Here is a 22795-nt window from a genome sequence, read left to right as displayed (position 1 = left end):
CTTCTCCCTCCCTGACTAAGGTACCCAAGGAAGGTGCAACCGACCCCCCGCTGGTCGAACTTTCAAATCGATTCCTGGCCCTGGATGGAGCCTCTCCTGCCGATGGAGGGGCTGAGGGTGAAGGGCCAGAGGTGGCGGAGCCTGCAGGGGGTGCCGAGTCTCTCCCTGGGGAGTCAGGGTCCTCAGGAGGGGAGACTGGCCCAGAGTCTGGAGACGAGGATGAGGGGGCAGGTCCTGGATCTGCCCCTGAAGCATCAGAGGTGCGGGAGATGGACACCACAATATGTCTAAAAAGGGGGTGTTCATTTCCCGAGGGTGGTGGTAAGATGGGTAAAAAGAAAGCCGTCTAACTCAATCACTCATGATGGCGGCACCCACTCCGTTGACGCTGGCGTCCATTAATGTCGCCAGCATTAAGTCTGATGCGGCTAGATTTGCGGCCTTTGATTTTCTTGGCCGTGTTGAAGCCGACATTTTATTTTTGCAGGAGACCAGGCTGCCAGATTTGGCGGCCGTGTTTAAAGCTAAGAGGGAATGGAGACACGGGCCTTCCTATTGGTCTCTTGCGGCCGAGCCGTATAGCGGAGTGGCGGTCCTTTTTACCGCACCGGTAGAATGCAGACGAGTTATTGAGTTAGAAATGGGGAGGTGCCTGATCCTGGATGTCCTCATGAAGGGACAAGAACTTCGCCTAATTAACATCTATGGTCCCCAGTCCAAGTGGGACAGGAAGTGTCTCTTTATGAGGATCAAGCCCTACCTTTTTACAAGTCGGCAGGTGGTCTTTGGAGGGGACTTCAATGCTGTCACGAGGTCCCAGGATAGGGGAGGTTCCAGAGACAAGCTGACTTATGATAGCGTCGCTCTTAATAGCATAGCTAGTGAGGCTCGCCTGGTGGATGTCCACATCCGGCACACCCCAGGCCACGCGGGGTTCACCTATTATAGGGGTAGCTGCAGGTCTAGAATAGACAGGTTTTATTTAAAGGAGGAAGCCATTTCTTCAGCAGTGTCCGTTGTTGAGGTGGAGTTCTCCGACCACTGTTTAATTTTGTTTTCTCTGAATGTTACAGAGACCCCCCGGATGGGAAGAGGCTACTGGAAGCTCAATTCGTCTCTCCTGGAGGAAGCGGAGATCAGACAATCCTTTGAGGACTTTCTTCAGAGCCAGGTACCATTGCTGGGCCTTTGTAGCAGTAAGTCAGAGTGGTGGGAGATGCTCAAGAAAAGGGTGGCGAGATTCTTCCGCCAGCTCTCGAGCCTCAGGAGCCTGGACAGGTACCGCCTGTATCAGGGCCTGAGGAGGAAACTCGAGCATCTCGTCTCGACTGGGGGTAGTCGTGAGGACATCTCCAGAGTGAAATCCTTGCTGAAGAGGTGTCAGTACGATAGACACGCATCTTTGGTTTTTGAGAGGGATTACGGGAAATACCGCTCGCCCGACCCTTACAGAAACTGCAAGATGTCAGTGAATGGTAAAGTTGTCACGGGACTGGTTGACAGTACGGGATCCCTGAAAAGGTCCAGATCAGGGATTCTGGAGATCGTCAGATCCTTCTACTCGCACCTCTTGGGCAGGAAGGATCTAGATCGGGATGTGATGTTGGATTTCCTGGCTGAAACTGTCCCTGAGCCAGGAGTAGACCCCTCTCTTGATGTTTTGACAGAGATGATCAGTGAAGAGGAAGTCAGCCGGGGGATTGAAGGGCTCGCCCTCAAGAAATCGCCAGGTCCGGATGGCTTAACATCTGAGTTTTATAAGACCTTTAAGGACGCCTTGGTTCCCCTCTTGACTGAGGTATTCAATGAGTGTCTTTCCTCGGGCGCTCTGCCGAAGTCAATGAGGAGGTCTGCCCTGATCATCCTGTCAAAAGGTAAGGACCGATCTCGTATTGAGAACTGGCGTCCCATAGCGCTTCTCAATACGGACAGAAAGGTTTTGGCAAAGGTGCTGTTTAATCGGCTGGTGCAGTTTGCGCCCCGGCTCCTTTCGGGGACCCAGCACTGCTCTGTTCCAGGCCGCAGTACATTTAGTGCTGTGCTTTGTGTCCGGGAGGCAGTGGAGCAGGGCCGGGCTGGTAACTGGAAGGGGTACTTGCTGTCCTTGGATCAGGCAACAGCGTTTGATCGGGTTAACCACGAGTACCTCTGGTCTGTCCTTCTGAGGTATGGCCTGCCTGGGGAGTTTGTCAATTGGCTGAAAGTTTTGTACGCAGGGGCAGAGAGTTTCCCGCTTGTGAACGGTTGGATTGGCCGCTCTTTTGAGGTCGGGTCTGGTGTTCGCCAGGGTTGTCCTCTGAGCCCACTTTTATACGTGTTCGCGATTGACCCATTCCTTAGGAGGGTTGATCGTGGGCCGTTGGTGGGAATCGGGATGGATCGGGCAGCACCGGAAGCCACTCTAAGGGTGGTAGCGTATGCCGATGATGTCACCGTTTTCGTGTCCTCGGGAGGGGAGGCGCAATGGGTGATGTCAGAGGTTGACCGCTACTCAGAGGTTTCTGGGTCCAAGATCAACCGGGATAAGTGTGAGAGTCTCTGGCTGGGAGAGGGGGATCCAGGCTTTGATCTCCCGGACACTCTTCCAGGGCCCCAGGACTCTGCCAAAGTTCTCGGCATCGAATTCGGCCAGGGGGATTACCCCATGCAAAACTGGGACGGCAGGCTTAAGATCGCCGCTCAGAAGGTGGACCAGTGGAAGGGTTGGTCTTTGACCCTCAGAGAAAGGGTTAATCTGATCAAAACTTACCTGCTCCCGTTACTGATTTATCTGGGCAGTGTGTGCATGTTGCCAGAACCCCTCTGGACTCGGGTGTACAGTCTGTTCTTCCAGCTGTTATGGGGGAATAGGCTGAACCTTATCAAGAGGGAGGTTACTTACCGCACGAGGAGACAAGGAGGGTTGTGTATGGTCAACCCTGTGGTGTTCCTAGTGAATACCTTTCTTAAGATCAATGTAGCAAACCTCTGGAAAGAGAGGGCTCCTCCGTGGGTATACTCCTGCAGGGGATGGTTTCGGCCTTTCTTCCAGGAATGGGAGACAGGAGGGCAAGTGAAGGATCTTCGCACACCGCATGGGCATCTTCCGGCTTACGCTACCCCGGTTCTGAAGGTGATTCGCCGGTGGGGTCTGGGAATGTGGGAGATCAGGACCATGTCGAGGAAAATCCTTGACAAAAGGGTTCTGTTGACCCATTTCCAGAAGCCCCTGGCCCTCAGGGATTGCCCAAGTCGGGATCTGGGGGTGGGTTTGAGTTTATTGAATTCCATCAGGATCCCCTTGAAGTTTTGGGACTTGACTTGGCGCTGCTTCCATGGAAAGCTGTGTGTGAGGGACAATCTGAAGTGTAGGAGCTCTGAGGAAAGGGGTTGTCCCCGGGAGGAGTGCGGTGGCCTGCTGGAGAGCATGGACCACTTCCTGCTTCAGTGCCCCTTTAACACAGAGGTGTACAACCGGGTGGGCGCTTCCATCCATTGGCCCGGGTTGGCCGGTCTCTCCTATGCGGAGTGGGCCTATGGAGCACTCAGAGGCCTGGGTGGCCGGGACCGATGCACGTTATTCCTAGTCAGTCTAGTGGTCAGGTACCACACGTGGAACGCACGGTGCTTAGTTTCGACGCAGCGTAAAATCCTCCCGGTGGATGAGGTGGTTAGGAACATTCTGGGTGACCTGGTGAAGGTGCGCTCTCTGGAGTATGAGAGGCTGGGCACGGGGAGGGCCTCTCTCCTTTGGAGGGGGTTCTCCTTTAGTGTCCCTTAGTCTGTCATCTCCTCTCCTGGTGTTGGGCTGATGCTGCACAGTAGATTTTTGTTTTGTATCTGGGCATGTAGTGATGTTGGGCTTGCAGGGGCCGAACCTGGGCTTTATGTGGTTTGGATTGATGTTGTTTAGACTTTATTTGTATTCTGTTTTCTTTATGTTATGTTGTAATTACTGTATATATTGTATATATTGTATATAGTGGGGTTTGGGGCATAGCGTTAGGTTGGGAGGGGGGTGATGGTGGTGGGACTTATGAACTGACCTGGGCACTGGTCTGGACTACTTAACGCAAACTTTGGACGTTAGACCAGTGTCTGGGGGGAAGGGGAGGGTGCGGGTGAGGGATTTAGTTTAGTGTAGTGTTATGTGTATTCTGTGTTTGTTATTATATATATTTAAAAAAAAAAAAAAAAAAAAAAAAATAATAATAAATGGGTGTGGGGTGGTTTGTTATTAGAGAGTGCGGGGTGGGTTTATGTATATTTATGGTCATTTATGTTTATTTGTGGGTGTGGCTTGTGTTTTGTTATTGGTTTGGTTTAGGATGTAATAATCGGTTGGGTGGGGGTTGTGGTATTTGGTGTTTATTCATTTTGGTGTATTGTAAGTTATTATTTTTGCTAGGTATGAATGGGGCTGGACCAGCAGGTAAGATATTGTATATATTTTGTATATATTGTATATTATGTTTGGTTTGTGTTATGTTTTTTACTTTTATATAAAATAAAAGATTTACAGGACGTAACTCAGAATCAGTACAGGATAAGTAATGTCATGTATGTACACAGTGACTGCACCAGCAGCAGAATAGTGAGTGCAGCTCTGGAGTATGATACAGGACGTAACCCAGGATCAGTACAGGATAAGTAATGTCATGTATGTACACAGTGACTGCACCAGCAGCAGAATAGTGAGTGCAGCTCTGGGATATAATACAGGACGTAACTCAGGATCAGTACAGGATAAGTAATGTCATGTATGTACACAGTGACTGCACCAGCAGCAGAATAGTGAGTGCAGCTCTGGAGTATAATACAGGATGTAACTCAGGATCAGTACAGGATAAGTAATGTCATGTATGTACACAGTCAACCAACATGGGGAGAGAAAAAGAACTGGACCGCACATCCACACATCACACAATGATCTAATGCCGCTAGGCTACATTATATAACGAACTCGAGGTTCTTAGTTACATTTTGATCAAATTGTATAAGCCCACCAACCACTTCACGGTGACCTCTTTATGGTGGGTCCCTACGCTATTTTGTGCAGCATCACATGGCGTCCACCCCCGCTGCAGCACAGCGCCGGCAGGGACCAAGACCCAGTTGCCCCCCAGTACCCATACTGGCGGGCATAGCCCCCATGGCTCCGGGCCCAGGCCCCCACCAGCACCGCACCACAGAAGCGGCGGACGCCATGCAACACCGCACCATGTGAACAGGAAAAAAGGGTCTTGGTCCCTGCCGGCGCTGTGCTGCAGCGGGGGTGGACGCCATGTGATGCTGCACAAAATAGCGTAGGGACCCACCATAAAGAGGTCACCGTGAAGTGGTTGGTGGGCTTATACAATTTGATCAAAATGTAACTAAGAACCTCGAGTTCGTTATATAATGTAGCCTAGCGGCATTAGATCATTGTGTGATGTGTGGATGTGCGGTCCAGTTCTTTTTCTCTCCCCATGTTGATGTATGTACACAGTGACTGCACCAGCAGCAGAATAGTGAGTGCAGCTCTGGGGTATAATACAGGATGTAACTCAGGATCAGTACAGGATAAGTAATGTCATGTATGTACACAGTGACTGCACCAGCAGCAGAATAGTGAGTGCAGCTCTGGGTATAATACGGGATGTAACTCTGGATCAGTACAGGATAAGTAATGTATGTCCATGTATTTGACGTGTAATTTTCATTCCTGATTAATAGAGTTGACCCTTTCTCCCTGTATGTCTATTGTAATGACACAATGAAAACATAATTGTGTAATATATTTGTGTCTGGCAGAAGATGTGACCTTAATCCATCTTCATTTACACAGAGAATTACCAGAGAATGGGACACATTGATCCCTGTCCTCGGAGAGATCGATAATAATCTATTATTTTCTGTCTTATGGTCTATAGACTCTTGTGGACGAGCAGGAATTCACAATGAGGAAATTTACAGGAAATCTCCCACTTTACCAAAGTAACAAACACCTACAGATACCTACCTGTCCACTGCTTGGAGGTGACATCACACAGGGGGTGTGCATAATTAGCAGCCCGGAGCACCGGACATCTCGTCCCCTGCTCCGGGCTGCTAATTATGCACACCCCCTGTGTGATGTCACCTCCAAGCAGTGGACATTTCGTCCCCAAACCACGACCCGTTTTATAGGTGATCCAGGCGTGTCAAGACTAGTGAAGTCAAACGTCGGGATCAACATCAAGAGGAGGACAGGTAGGTATCTGTAGGGGTCTGTTACTTTGCTAAAGTGGTCGATTGCCTTCAATATCATCAGATTCTGAACTAAAATTTCAGATCTTAGTCGCGTCCTGTACAGAACAACCAGGTTGTCACAGATACAGCGGATGATATGAATGAGGATTTGAGAAGTTTGTGATATTTACTTCAATTTGTACTTTTTGACTTCATGAGGCCAAATACCCCCCCCCCCCCCCTGAACTTAATATAACAAAACCAACATGGTACAAGAGATTGAAAACTTGTCTTTGTAGATAAAATTTTGTGAGATGAGATATTGAGGTGATAAACTCTCAGGAGATCTGAACCCGTATCACAGAGTATCTACAGTTACCAGGGATACATCACATCCAGAAGGGAACACAAAAACATCCAAGGCCAATATTATATGGGGATTAACCATTTTATGTCCAGTAATGCACCTGTATTTTACTAAAATGTTTGGTATTAAAGAGAACTTTTTACACTGCACCATCATTACTTTGATGATGACATATATATGAATTTAAACTTTGTCATTGCAAGAAGCATATTAGAATCTATGGGTTACAATACTGCCCCCTATGTACAGGAATATAACTACTATAATACTGTCCCCTATGTACAAGAATATAACTACTATAATACTGCCCCCTATGTACAGGAATATAACTACTATAATACTGCCCCTATGTACAAGAGTATAACTACTATAATACTGCCCCCTATGTACAAGAATATAACTACTATAATACTGCCCCCTATGTACAAGAATATAACTACTATAATACTGCCCCCTATGTACAAGAATATAACTACTATAATACTGCCCCTATGTACAAGAATATAACTACTATAATACTGCCCCCTATGTACAGGAATATAACTACTATAATACTGCCCCCTATGTACAGGAATATAACTACTATAATACTGCCCCCTGTGTACAGGAATATAACTACTATAATACTGCCCCCTATGTACAAGAATATAACTACTATAATACTGCCCCCTATGTACAAGAATATAACTACTATAATACTGCCCCCTATGTACAGGAATATAACTACTATAATACTGCCCCCTGTGTACAGGAATATAACTACTATAATACTGCCCCCTGTGTACAGGAATATAACTACTATAATACTGCCCCCTGTGTACAGGAATATAACTACTATAATACTTCCCCCTATGTACAGGAATATAACTACTATAATACTGCCCCCTATGTACAGGAATATAACTACTATAATACTGCTCCCTATGTACATGAATATAACTACTATAATACTGCCCCCTATGTACAAGAATATAACTACTATAATACTGCCCCCTATGTACAGGAATATAACTACTATAATACTGCCCCCTATGTACAAGAATATAACTACTATAATACTGCCCCATATGTACAGGAATATAACTACTATAATACTGCCCCCTGTGTACAGGAATATAACTACTATAATACTGCCCCCTGTGTACAGGAATATAACTACTATAATACTGCCCCCTGTGTACAGGAATATAACTACTATAATACTGCCCCCTATTTACAGGAATATAACTACTATAATACTGCTCCCTATGTACATGAATATAACTACTATAATACTGCCCCCTATGTACAAGAATATAACTACTATAATACTGCCCCCTATGTACAGGAATATAACTACTATAATACTGCCCCCCATGTACAAGAATATAACTACTATAATACTGCCCCCTGTGTACAGGAATATAACTACTATAATACTGCTCCCTATGTACAGGAATATAACTACTATAATACTGCCCCCTATGTACAAGAATATAACTACTATAATACTGCTCCCTATGTACAGGAATATAACTACTATAATACTGCTCCCTATGTACAAGAATATAACTACTATAATACTGCTCCCTATGTACAAGAATATAACTACTATAATACTGCTCCTATGTACAGGAATATAACTACTATTATACTGCCCCCCTATGTACAGGAATATAACTACTATAATACTGCCCCCTATGTACAAGAATATAACTACTATAATACTGCCCCCTGTGTACAGGAATATAACTACTATAATACTGCTCCCTATGTACAGGAATATAACTACTATAATACTGCCCCCTATGTATAGGTATATAACTACTATAATACTGCCCCCTATGTACAAGAATATAACTACTATAATACTGCCCCCTATGTACAGGAATATAACTACTATAATACTGCCCCCTATGTACAAGAATATAACTACTGTAATACTGCCCCCTATGTACAAGAATATAACTACTATAATACTGCCCCCTATGTACAAGAATATAACTACTATAATACTGTCCCCTATGCACAGGAATATAACTACTATAATACTGCCCCCTATGTACAGGAATATAACTACTATAATACTGCCCCCTATGTACAAGAATATAACTACTATAATACTGCCCCCTATGTACAAGAATATAACTACTATAATACTGCCCCCTATGTACAAGAATATAACTACTATAATACTGCCCCCTATGTACAAGAATATAACTACTATAATACTGCCCCCTATGTACAGGAATATAACTACTATACTACTGTCCCCTATGTACAAGAATATAACTACTATAATACTGCCCCCTATGTACAGGAATATAACTACTATAATACTGCCCCCTATGTACAAGAATATAACTACTATAATACTGCCCCCTATGTACAAGAATATAACTACTATAATACTGCCCCCTATGTACAAGAATATAACTACTATAATACTGCCCCCTATGTACAAGAATATAACTACTATAATACTGCCCCTATGTACAGGAATATAACTACTATAATACTGCTCCCTATGTACAGGAATATAACTACTATAATACTGCCCCCTATGTACAGGAATATAACTACTATACTACTGTCCCCTATGTACAAGAATATAACTACTATACTACTGTCCCCTATGTACAAGAATATAACTACTATAATACTGCCCCCTGTAGGGCTTGTGTAGAGGTCACAGCAGTGGCTCTGGTATTGCCCCCTCTTGTTTCCTCTCTCTGATATAGTCACAGTAGTTTGTGGAGTGATATATATATATAAGTCTTAGTGGAGATGAGTTCCTGGAAATTGCTCTGTGGAGTCAGATATAAAATACGTTATTTTGGAGTATGTCCCAGCGGGGAGGTTATCTTGGGAATCTTTCTGTTTTCGGATGAGGTTATGTTTGTCGACCTCTTCAAGATAAAGGAAAGCTAAAATTCCTCCTGAATAACACCGGAGGATTTCCTAATCCTCACTACAAATAGAAGATAAGCGGCTGGTAAGCAGGCGGCGCCGTCTCATCACACATGGACACCTAGGGAATGGCGATTAACAGGAATTACTATTTTTTGTTGACATCTGAAATCCCCTCGAAAGTTGGTCGTTCAGGGACCGAGTTCAAAGTTAGGTTAATTAATAATGTGACTTAAAGGGACCCTGTCAGCAGATTTTACCCCATTAATCTACCAACCCCCAGGTAGGAGATGACATGTCCCTTCTAGAATTCCCTCTTTTATGTGAAATTTCACAATCTCCAAAGCCATGTGAGAATGAGCAGAGAAGAGTCATATTTTACCTAAGTTGAGTCAAGTTTAGAGACTGCAAGGGCAACGTTGCTTCAGATGCCCCAATCTTCTGCTCTATAGCACCAAACATTCTGGTGTCATGTTAAAGATAAGAATCTCATCAGATTTCATCAGGCTTGTGGTTCTGTGGTCTACAGAACCGGAGACACAGGCAGCTAAAGACAAAGTTGTAAATTAAATTTAATTAAAATTAAAAAATTTAAGTTTCTCTGCTTGTATTTCCAGTTCTGTAGATCACAGAACAAAAGTCCTGATGCAGTCCAAAAGATGAGATTTTTATCTTTGATATGACACAATGTTTGGTGCTACAGAACTGTACATAGGGGCGTTTTATTTGGCCCTCCCCCTGCAGCCAAAAACTTGACTCATCTCGAGCAAATCTTTGCTTTTTGTCATATGGCTTCGAAGGAGGTTTTTTTTTATTTTATAGATAAAGGGGTGAAATTTCAACTAAAAGAGGGAATTTTAGAAATGACATTTCATATCAGTCCTGAGGGGGATGCTAGTTTAATGGGATAAAATTTGATGTTCCCTAATTGAAGTTAAGATTGTGTTCACACCATGTTTGTAGATGATAGTAATAACCCCGTAGTTTCGGATACGTCTGGTGACAACCGTGCTGACCTGTGTTAGTGAAGGGGTTAACATAAATATTCTTATTGGTCTATGGCCATGAGTGGCGTCATTGCGACACTCAGCTTTGCTGGTAGTAGGGGAAATGGAAGCTGCATCGGTGGTCTAGTACAGATTCCTCACTGCTCCGGGGTAGTGAGTGCTAGTAAAAGATTTCTTGGTGGTCTAGAGAATTAAGGGGTAACAGGAGCTTTTTTTGGTGGTCTATAGTAATTAAAGGTAATTGAGGGAATGGGGTAATAGAATCTTGGAATTTTTGAGTAATTAGGGGTTAAATGAAGCTTCATTGATGTATTTTGATAGTAAGGGGGTAATTAAAGCTTTCTTTTGTTAGCTAGAGTAGCGAGGGGTAATAATAGCTTCCTTGCTGGTCTTGAGTAGGGAGTGGTTATGACGGCTTCCTTGGTGGTCTCGAGTAGGGAGTGGTAATAACGGCTTCCTTGGTGGTCTATAGTAGGGATGGGTAATATAAGCTTCCTTGGTATCTAGTAGGGAGGGGTAATATAAGCTTCCTTGGTGGTCGTGAGTACTGAGTGGTAATAACGGCTTCCTTGGTGGTCTATAGTAGGGATGGGTAATATAAGCTTCCTTGGTATCTAGTAGGGAGGGGTAATATAAGCTTCCTTGGTAGTCGTGAGTACTGAGTGGTAATAACGGCTTCCTTGGTGGTCTATAGTAGGGATGGGTAATATAAGCTTCCTTGGTATCTAGTAGGGAGGAGTAATAGAAGCTTCCTTGGTGGTCGTGAGTAGTGAGTGGTAATAACGGCTTCCTTGATGGTCTCGATTAGTGAAGGGTAATATAAGCTTCCTTGGTGGTCTAAAGTAGTGAGTGGTAATATCGGCTTCCTTGGTGGCCTTGAGTACTGAGTGGTAATATCGGCTTCCTTGGTGGCCTTGAGTACTGAGTGGTAATATCGGCTTCCTTGGTGGTCTAGACTAGATAGGGGTAATAGAAGCTTTCTTGGTAGTCAATTGATGATGTTAGTGATGGTTAATAAAAGCTGTCTTTGTAGTCTAGGGTAATAAGGAGTAGAAATACCCCCAATAGCCAAGTGTAGTGAAGCTTTGTTGGTAGTCTAGGGTAAAGATGGGGTAATACAAACGCCCATGGTGGTATAAACTGGTAAAAGGCTGTGATTTTATTTCACAGGTGGTAATACTCAATGTATCCTGCGGGGGCACTGCAGGGAAAACAAACACTTGTCAGCATTTCCTGTAACCAGTGATCTCAATAGGGCTACACCTTGTAATCTCCTTATGGGACACCGCTATATAGGTATATATAGGACCATATAGGGCTGTGTAGCAGAGAAGCCTAAACAAAAATCTCCCAAAAATTGACTTCACCTCCCATTGTTATGTTCATTCCTGCCAGACCTGCTCACTCACTGCCCATTGTTATGTGCCGTCATGTTCTCTGCTCTTTTATAATTTGGCTCTTTCTTCCATTGTGGCTGCGCATCAACCGGCAGAGAGGACACAATCTCCTCCGTCCACACTAAGAAAGTCTCTGCAGGCAGGAACCTTCCATGTGTTGTCATAGAAACTGAGTTAGTGTTAAAATACTAAACTTACCAGCTCCACACTGCTACATTATATAAATATGTCCTGCCGCTGTGTGACCGTATATATGGGGCCCATGTTATACCAGCATGCTCCATATCATTATATACAGGAGATCCCCAGGTTATACCGACTGTACATATATCATTATATACAGGAGATCCCCAGGTTATACCGGCTGTACATATATCATTATATACAGGAGATCCCCAGGTTATACCAGCTGTACATATATCATTATATACAGGAGATCCCCAGGTAATACCAGCTGTACATATATCACTATATACAGGAGATCCCCAGGTTATACCGGCTCTACATATATCATTATATACAGGAGATCCCCAGGTTATACCGGCTGTACATATATCATTATATACAGGAGATCCCCAGGTTATACCAGCTGTACATATATCATTATATACAGGGGATCCCCAGGTTATACCAGCTGTACATATATCATTATATACAGGAGATCCCCAGGTTATACCGGCTGTACATATATCATTATATACAGGAGATCCCCAGGTTATACCGGCTGTACATATATCATTATATACTGGAGATCCCCAGGTTATACTGGCTGTACATATATCATTATATACAGGAGATCCCCAGGTTATACCGGCTGTACATATATCATTATATACAGGAGATCCCCAGGTTATACCGGCTGTACATATATCATTATATACAGGAGATCCCCAGGTTATATCGGCTGTACATATATCATTATATACTGGAGATCCCCAGGTTATACCGGCTGTACATATATCATTATATACAGGAGATCCCCAGGTTATACCGGCTGTACATATATCATTATATACAGGAGATCCCCAGGTTATACCGGCTGTACATATATCATTATATACAGGAGATCCCCAGGTTATATCGGCTGTACATATATCATTATATACAGGAGATCCCCAGGTTATACCGGCTGTACATATATCATTATATACAGGAGATGCCCGGGTTATACCGGCTGTACATATATCATTATATACAGGAGATCCCCAGGTTATACCAGCTGTACATATATCATTATATACAGGAGATCCCCAGGTTATACCAGCTGTACATATATCATTATATACAGGAGATCCCCAGGTTATACCGGCTGTACATATAACATTATATACAGGAGATCCCCAGGTTATACCGGCTGTACATATATCATTATATACAGGAGATCCCCAGGTTATAGCGGCTGTACATATATCATTATATACAGGAGATCCCCAGGTTATACCAGCTGTACATATATCATTATATACAGGAGATCCCCAGGTTATACCGGCTGTACATATAACATTATATACAGGAGATCCCCAGGTTATACCGGCTGTACATATATCATTATATACAGGAGATCCCCAGGTTATACCGGCTGTACATATATCATTATATACAGGAGATCCCCAGGTTATACCGTGTGACCGATGTCCTTATATAGACACAGGTGGCCATTTAGTCGCTCATAAAATTTTCTTTTGTTTCATTATTATTTAGTGAACACTTACCATCCTGTTATATCTGTGGAGGGAATACTTGTAGCTGCGGCGGGTGCACATTGGCAGCTGGCGCTGTATACGGATGCGCTCGCCGCGTATAATGTGATAGGAAATGGGATTTATCAGGAATTGGCTGTGATGTTCGGAAGACTTTAATCTATTCCCTGGAGGAATTTACAGGGAAATCACTGAAATGTATAAGTTTAGAGAGTGGGAATATCACTGGCGGGGAATGGGTTACTTCTGATCTAGTGTTTTGGTTGCCAAATCCCTTTCCACATAATCCTCACTGCATGATCCAGGCATGCTGAGAGTTGTAGTGCCTCCGCTTGCCCCTACGGTTATGTCTGTAACATGTTCACATGACAACCACTATGGCCGCCATTTTTGTAACAGTTCTCGGCTCCCCTCCCCCTCTGTGTATAGGTACAGTAATAACTATTCTCATTAGGATAATTAGTCTTTTTACTAATTACAAGCCACAAGCCTTGATTTCTGATCCATCATCAGAGGAAACTTCATTAAAGATCTAAAAATACTGTAAATATGAAAATTCTGCTACCAGTGGGGGTTCAAAATAAAAGATTCTGACCCCCGGACCCCAATCCAATCTATATGCAAATGAGCTATGTATGGTCTAATGTGGAGGCTAAAATGGCCGACAGCTTCTTCCCCTGCAGCCATTTTATATGGGCCCAGGCTCTCTTATCTCCATGGCGACAATGTAGACAGAAATCATAGGGCCTCATAGCAAACTCAGGCCTAACAGACAGAAGCCGTGTGTGGATTTAGATGGCGAATTGGATCCACACCGTTTCCCTGGCAGCACCACAGGCCCATGTTGTCATCACAGTAATGCAGCCTCAGGCTTTGGGCCTGTAACATAAAGCTCTTATAATTTTGAGCAAAGAAAATCAGCAGAATTGTTGCAGAACCTTATGTATGGTGCAGATATTTAGGGAAAGATTTGGGATTTCTGTGGCCCCAAGTAAAGTTACATCTGGGGGCCCCTAATGTATAGCTCCATAATTGCAGAGTAAGGCTGCGGTCACACGTGGTGTTTTGAACCCATTTTTGGCCCGTTTTTAAGCAGTCCGTTAAAAAACGCATCAGTTTTTGACCACTTTTCCCAATTATCTTAATTAAAACTGATGAAAAACGCATGCGTTCAAAACGCCAAAAACGGGCTCCAAACGCCACGTGTGACCACAGCCTAAGGTGTCTTTTGCTCACTGCTTTGTACTGGAGTTCTGAGGAGATCGTTGTACGGCCCCTTCTTATCTCCTGGGCACCAAGCAGACATTATATGGGTAAACAGTCCCTTAAAGGGTCCAAAAAACGCTCCTCTCCTCACCATGGGTGGTGCTACATTCATGTCTATACCGTGCACTAGCCATGGTCAGGTGTTTGCTTATAGAACAGGGCAGCCATGTTTTTCAACCCTGTTTACGATATTAAAAGTATTTTTAATTCCCCAATAAGCTTCTCTTTTCTCACAAGGTAACTCATCTGCACAAGTCACTGCCCCCTACAAAATTAGATCACTCTGCTCCTGAAATACACTGTATTACTGCGTATACAGCAGAACAAATATATTAAAGGGAATTTCTATCCTGCATGTGTCGCTTCCCCCCTCAGGTCCAACAGGGTTCACCATCTTCTTCCTGGTGCATGTAATTTGAAAGTTAAATCCTGCGCTCAGTCTGATCCGATGGCATGCCCCCCCCCCCCCCCCTATTTCTGTCGCATGAAAGCAGCGCAGCTGTGCCACAATCCGATTGCCTGCGACACAATCCCCAGTTAAATACCTGTAACAGTGGGGCAAATCCATAAAACGGAGGAGAATCCGACAAAAGTGCGTCCGCGGACCCTTAGTAAATAAACCCCACTGTGTCAGTCTTCACTGTAAACGTCATTATATTCATCCTATCACCGTGCTATGAGATACTAAGATTACAGCCTCTTTCATTGCCCTTAGGCCCCTTTCCTTAATCTCAATCAAAAATGTTTCCCTCCCCTCCACCACCAGAGTTTTCTAATCAGGAGGAGATTTTAATAAAAAACGCATTAACTACTTCATTTATTGGGCTGTTTAATAAGGACACCTCGTGGCGGCGCGGTCTGCATTGTTATGTCTCAGCCAGACGTATAGCGAGCTGTCAGCGCGACGGATTAAGGGGCTGGTGACTCATCCTGCATCCAGCCGTACCGGGCATCGATTAAGTCACAGGATTACCCGAACCTTCACAACAAAAACACCAACAGGGCGAAAATGTCATTTTGTATACAGGAGAACTCATCTCTATGTATGAAGAGAGAAACCTCATAACTCAACAGTGGAGGATCCTGGGTAATCCCGTCCTTACAGGTCACTGCCCTCTGCAAAATCAACACACTCTTCACTGGGAGAACGCAGTGTTACTACTCATCACTATTCCTCATCACATTGTCCTTGTCTCAGGCAACCCCATCATTACAGGTCAACGTCCTATTTAACACTTCTTCTGAAATACTCTGTGCTGCTGATCAACTAAGCCACCCTTATCACAGGGTCACTGTCCCCAGCAAAATAAACAACCTCATCGCCTGGTGCACTCAGTGCTACTACACTACTATTTCTGATTATTTCTACTAATCTGTGGTGCCGATCAAATAAGCCTTTTCCCGACTCATTCCCATAGGTCACTTCCCACTGCAAAGTCACAACACTGATTCCTGCCTTCTATAAGATTAGCACACGCCATTTCTGAAACACTCTGTGCTGCTGATCAACTAAGCCTTTTTCAGAAGATTCCACCTTTATCACAGGTCACTGCCCCCTGCAAAATGAAAACTCATCAACTGAAATGCTCAATGTTATTTTACAACTATTTCTCATCAAATTGTCCCAGTCTCAGGCAACACCATCTTCATATGTTAGAAGCAAAAATCTCTGAAACATTGGGGGTCATTTACTAAGGGCCCGATTTGCTCTTTTTTTCGTCGGGTTTTCCGGAAAATTACCGATTTGACGCGAATTGCCCCGGGTTTTTGGCGCACGCGATTGGATTGTGGTGCAACGGCGCTGACATGCACGCAGCAGAAATTGGGGGCGTGGCCGTCGGAAAACCCAACGGATTCAGAAAAACCACGGAATTTTAAAAAAAATGTGTCGCTTGACGCGCGCTTACCAGCACCCAAGATAGGACGGTGAACTCCAGCGGACCTCAGCGCAGCAGCGACACCTGGTGGACATCGGGCGCACTACCTTAGAGAATCGCCGGAAGACCAGAATCCTCGACGGAGACCGCGCCACTGGATCACGAATGGACCGGGTAAGTAAATCTGCCCCATTCTGTGCTGCTGATCATATAACAATGGGGAAAATTTACTTACGCGGGGCAATTCGGCGCAAATCGGTAATTTTCGGAAAACCCGACGAAAAAGAGCGATTCGGGCCCTGAGTAAATGACCCCCATTGTTTCTTAAGGTACTGACCTCATCACAGACAACCCTCGCTGGTCACTATTCCCTGCAAAATCAGCACAGACTTCTGAAATCCTGAGCTTTGCTGCCTTCTATAAGATTAGCACATGCCTCTTCTGAAATACTTTGTGCTGCTGATCGACTAAGCCTTTTTCCCCTTACTACAAGTCACTTTCCCCTGCAAAATAAACACACTCATCACCTGAAATACTCAGATGCAACACTAATCACAATTTTCCCTGTCCCAGGTAAATTGAACAGATCACTAATTAGCACGCTCTTCACAGACACTCAATGGTCATTGCCACAAGCATCTGCATCTTCACAGGTCACTGCCCACTAAAAAATCAGCACACTCTTATCCAAAATGAATAAATGTGTTTGCCCCTTATAAGATTGGCAATCTCCTCTTCTGAAATTCTCTGTGCTGCTGATTATCCAAGATAATCCTTTGTCACAGATAAGAAATCTTCTGGGTGGGTCACTGCCCCCCTGCAAAATCAGCAAAATCACCAACATCACATATACATTAGGACTTACTATAGAGTTAACTGATCCACATAGAACTGCAAAAATGTTGCAATTTCTGAAACACTGGCAGTCTGTTAGATTCTAATGTAACAAATCTATACAAATGGGCGGGGTTGTGACTACTCCACTCTCAGCATAACTTTTCACCAGGATAGCTTTCCCCTTTACTCAGCTTTTTTAGATACAGCAGCAAAAGATGTCAGAAAAAAAATTTGCAAATCATCTGTGAAATTGTTCCATGGATCTGACTTTTGAAAGCAAGTTATACTATGGGTTTACTTTTGATTTATATAAGAAGATTATGTTAATTATTAATTTTATTTTTAATCTAATTGTGATTTTTTTTTTTTTTTTTTGTGATTTGTTGGAAAAGCAACTTCTGATTATAAAAAGGCAGAAATACTATGTAGAGGAATTTAAAGGGAACCTTAAACATATTTTTAGTAAGTGACAGCATACAACACTACAACTATCCCTATATTATTATTCCCCATGCCTGAAAAGCTCCACTGTCTGTCTGTTTATAAAGTTGACTCACCGTCTATGTAAATGAACCCATGTGAGTCCTATCATTGTTTTTCCTCTTGCTGAAGAGAATACTTGAGGGAGGGGTGAGCTGATTTCTCATCAGCACTTACATATCACTAGGGTCTCTCTCAATTTCCTCATTTACTCCTCCCTCAGGAATTTTCTTCGGTGGGTCACACAGCCAATAATGAATAAGGTTGCAGAGCTGGGTGAGCAGATGAAGAGAAAGCAGGACCATTGTCAATTAGAAAACTGGAGGCATAACTGAGCTAGAAAAATATGGATTGATGGTGAGTCAACTTTACAAATGGACTGTGGAACTGTACAGACATGGGGAATAACAATATAGGGATAGTTGTACTGCAGTATAATAGCAGATTTCAAAGATATGATTAGTGTAGGCAGGTTCCCTTTAAAGGGGTATCACTATTTTGTAGAGGTGACCAAGGGGGTCATCATTACTGTTTGCTGTCACCATTAAAGTAGCTGGTTGTGATTGGGTTTGTATGGATAGGGATTGGGCAGGAATATGGGGTGTGGTTTGATAAAAACTTTTTATGTTGCACATTATAAGTTCCCATTTAAGTTCTTTTAAAATTTGTCCTGTTACTCTCTGGTTGCCAGTTCTCTTCCATGTATCTCTGCCTGCTGAGAACACTAATAGGCATCTGTCTCCCTAACCCTTGTGTGGCTGGATAATATCTGGATGGTTTCCCACTCCGCGGCATTTGCAGCTAATTACAGATTTTGAAGCTGTAGCTCCGGAAGTCTTAACAAGAGAAGTATAGAGATCTGATCTTATCAGATCATCTTGTGGGGGCCTCACTACTGATCTGATCAAGGGTCTTTTATCTCTGCAATACCTCAAATACAGAACATAGATGGCAAAATCACATCGCCAGGAGGCACCAATCCTTATAGTGGTGCTATTATTTTGTTTTATTGTATCTTTTTTAGGTCTATATTTTTCTGCCGACTAGTGTTTATAGAGGATGAGGATTTTTCACACCATAAAGGATTATGTATCTATAGCCACCACTAGGGGGAGCCCAAGGTATTAAGGAAGACAGATAGTCTGCCTTAACTGTATGACTTGGAGAGGATATGGAGCTCTGTATCACCAAGAATATGGGGTTGAGATTTCCCTTGGTCCAGTGGTTTTTTGTTTTTTTTAAACTGTATTTATTGAGTTTTTACAATTTTATAGGAAAACAAGACCCCAACATAGGGTCAACTATACAAAAATTGGGTCTGGGACCCACAGGAGAAAGGTTCAGTAGTTCTTGTATATGAGACCGCTTTACAAAAATTACCAAAAATATTACTACTGCCTTTGCCATCAGAATATAGCTCCGGTGTCAATTTTGAGGAATTACCTGCAGATGGGGTTCCAGTGCCAGTCACATTGGAGTCATTGTAGATATACAGGCCCAAGTGGACCCAATTATCCGGCTCCGCCATCTTTCTGGAGACCTAGCAGATATAAATGTATAGGTAAGAATTTAGTGAGTGTGGAATACAGACAGTCCCCTACTTAAGGACACCCAACTCACGACTACTAGTTACAGACAGACCCCCTGCCCACTGTGACCCCTGGTGAAGTTCTGTAATGAAGCTTTATTGATAATCCTTAGTCTCATTTACAGCCAAAAAAAATTTAAAAAATTAAAAATTTAAATTTGTCTGGAGTTACAATTATAAAATATACAGTACCGACTTACATACAAATTCAACTTAAGTACAAACCTAAGGAACCTATCTTGTACATAACCCGGGGACTGCCTGTAATGTAGAATTCCGCCCCTTTGCTTACACCAAGCTTTCTGGGACTGTATATATACGTATTTATGTATTTATAAACTTAGCAAATTTTCGGTCACATCCGAAATTTCCAAAAATGTTTTCATTTGAAGGATCAACAGATTTTGTGTTCAATATTTGTGGAAGTTCTTTCAGTAGACATCGTACACTAATATCTGGGTATTATATAGTCTATAGTTCCCCCTAGTCTGGATATAAACCTCCCATAATTATCATTGTTGTGACTGTGAATTATTAAATATCAGCAGTGACCTCTACTGGTCATGTGCGGTGCTACACATTGTGCAACAGATATCATAGAGTTAAAAAAAAAAAAAGAAATTTGAGCATTAGAAAGATCTTTTATCATACAACTGGGGGATCCTATAGAGACTCCCTCAGGATCTTCTAAAGACATGCATCCTCCAAGGATGTATTGACTGAGCATGCACAACATGTCCAGTCTACATACATACAATATACAAACCACAGCCACCTGTATTAGGATTGACTCAGGGGTTAACTGATACACAGAGAACTGCAACAATGTTGCAACTTTCAAATCATTGGCGACCTGCCAGATACAAATGTAACAAAATCTAGAACGATGGGCGGGGCTGTGACTACTCTACTCACAGCACAACTAGCTCTAACCTTTACAGGCGGTCCCCTACTTAAGAACACCCAACTTACAGACGACCCCGAGTTACAGACAGACCTCTGGATTTTGGTAATTCACTGTACTTTAGCCGCAGGCTATAATAATCAGCTGTAGGTGTTATAAAAGGTCTCTGCAATGAAGCTTTATTGGTAATCCTGGTTCTTATGACAACCCAATATTTTTAAAATCCAATTGTCACAGAGACCAAAAAAAATTCTGGCTGGGATTACAATTATAAACTATACAGTTCTGACTTACATACAGATTCAACTTAAGAACAAACCTACAGAACCTATCTTGTATGTAACCAGTAACTTCCTGTACTTGGCTTTTTAAAGAGACAGAAGTAAAACATGTCCTAAAATTTCTCCCAGTGCTTCCAGCCAGCATGTGGACAATGTGACTCTTCCATAACATTTTGATATGGATGCAACTTTTAAGAAAGTTTTTTTATTGTTTACTATTGATTTAAAGGGGAAGATTAGGTCTATCACTCATATTATTATAGATCTAAGTTGCTGAATTCATCATTTCTTTTTGTGAGTCGCTTAAAATGCAAATTTTAATCCTAAACAGCAGAAGATCTGGAAAGAAGGATCTGTGTCTGTCTGGTGGTCAACAGCAGCAGCCAAAAATCTGGTCTTATCATTCCGTTCCCATTGATGCATTGTCCAGATACTACAACCCCCAATATCTCATTGTCTAAGGGGGGATCAACAGCCATCAAACTGCAGTAGCATATAGCAGGTTACATCACATATCAGTATAGCTCATTGTATACTGTGTATACATCAGAACTTTCCACTACTCCATGTAGCAGAGCTGAGTTTATTGATTGACCATTGGCCACAGTGTATTTACATAGGACTGCAGGTAACTTAGATAGTGATCCCACAGCACTGTATAGAGTTCAGTGATAAATTCAGCTCTGATACATCTCTGGGTCTACAAGAGATTGAGAGATTTGTAGGCAAAACCAATGTTCAAAGCCTTGGAGTACCCCCAGTAATAATAGGATTATAAGCCCCCCACCCCGTCAGTAAAGTCTAGCAGTGATTACCTGGGGAGGATGCTGCCGCCTCTGGTCCTGTGCGCCGTCTCTGTGAATGAATCTTGCAGTCTCTCCAATCCCTGCACTACTGAGCTACAATCAGGGTTTTGTGTGATCCTGGGCAGCGTGAAACGCAAGCAACCAATGGGGGGACTGGGACCCCCAGCCACCAGCAGACGGAAAGCAGAGCATCAGCGGACACATTCTCCATGCCAGGTGACGACTGAGCCTGATGGAGCAGAGGAAAGTGGCAACAGATGGATCACCCCACAGAGCAGCCTGGCACCATTTATGCCATCACTAAGGAGTATTTATGGATCATGAGCAGGAGAGAGCGGACTGTACTATAGGAAATAGATCCTTCATAATACTGTACATAGGGGTCAGTATTATAGTAGTAATATTCCTGTACATAGGGGGCAGTATTATAGTAGTTATATTCTTGTACATAGGGGGCAGTATTATAGTAGTAATATTCCTGTACATAGGGGGCAGTATTATAGTAGTTATATTCTTGTACATAGGAGGCAGTATTATAGTAGTTATATTCCTGTACATAGGAGGCAGTATTATAGTAGTTATATTCCTGTACATAGGGGGCAGTATTATAGTAGTTATATTCTTGTACATAGGGGGCAGTATTATAGTAGTTATATTCTTGTACATAGGGGGCAGTATTATAGTAGTTATATTCTTGTACATAGGGGGCAGTATTATAGTAGTTATATTCCTGTACATAGGGGGCAGTATTATAGTAGTTATATTCTTGTACATAGGGGGCAGTATTATAGTAGTTATATTCTTGTACATAGGGGGAAGTATTATAGTAGTTATATTCTTGTACATAGGGGGCAGTATTATAGTAGTTATATTCTTGTACATAGGAGGCAGTATTATAATAGTTATATTCTTGTACATAGGGGGCAGTATTATAGTAGTAATATTCCTGTACATAGGGGGCAGTATTATAGTAGTTATATTCCTGTACATAGGGGTCAGTATTATAGTAGTTATATTCCTGTACATAGGGGGCAGTATTATAGTAGTTATATTCCTGTACATAGGGGCAGTATTATAGTAGTTATATTCTTGTACATAGGGGCAGTATTATAGCAGTTATATTCTTGTACATAGGGGGCAGTATTATAGTAGTAATATTCTTGTACATAGGGGGCAGTTTTATAGTAGTTATATTCTTGTACATAGG

The 22795-nt window shown here is 42.9% G+C and overlaps 1 protein-coding gene across 1 annotated transcript in view; it reads right to left on the bottom strand.

Moving 5' to 3' along the window:
• Positions 1-21862, bottom strand: part of LOC140074764 (melanin-concentrating hormone receptor 1-like) — a 30791-nt gene extending 8929 nt beyond the window's left edge. The window contains exons 1-2 of the mRNA XM_072119924.1: positions 21598-21862; positions 19453-19549 (exon numbers count right to left, since the gene is read on the bottom strand). Of these exons, the coding sequence (XP_071976025.1) occupies positions 19453-19537 (85 nt within the window). The 5' untranslated portion in view covers positions 19538-19549; positions 21598-21862. The remainder of the gene's footprint in view (positions 1-19452; positions 19550-21597) is intronic.
• Between the last annotated feature and the right edge of the window lie 933 nt (positions 21863-22795).

Source organism: Engystomops pustulosus, chromosome 8 (assembly GCF_040894005.1).
Source record: "Engystomops pustulosus chromosome 8, aEngPut4.maternal, whole genome shotgun sequence".
In the NCBI taxonomy this organism is placed as follows: Eukaryota; Metazoa; Chordata; class Amphibia; order Anura; family Leptodactylidae; genus Engystomops; species Engystomops pustulosus.
The sequence above is the reverse complement of the archived record's forward strand: the minus strand, read 5'-3'. Positions and strand labels throughout refer to the sequence as shown.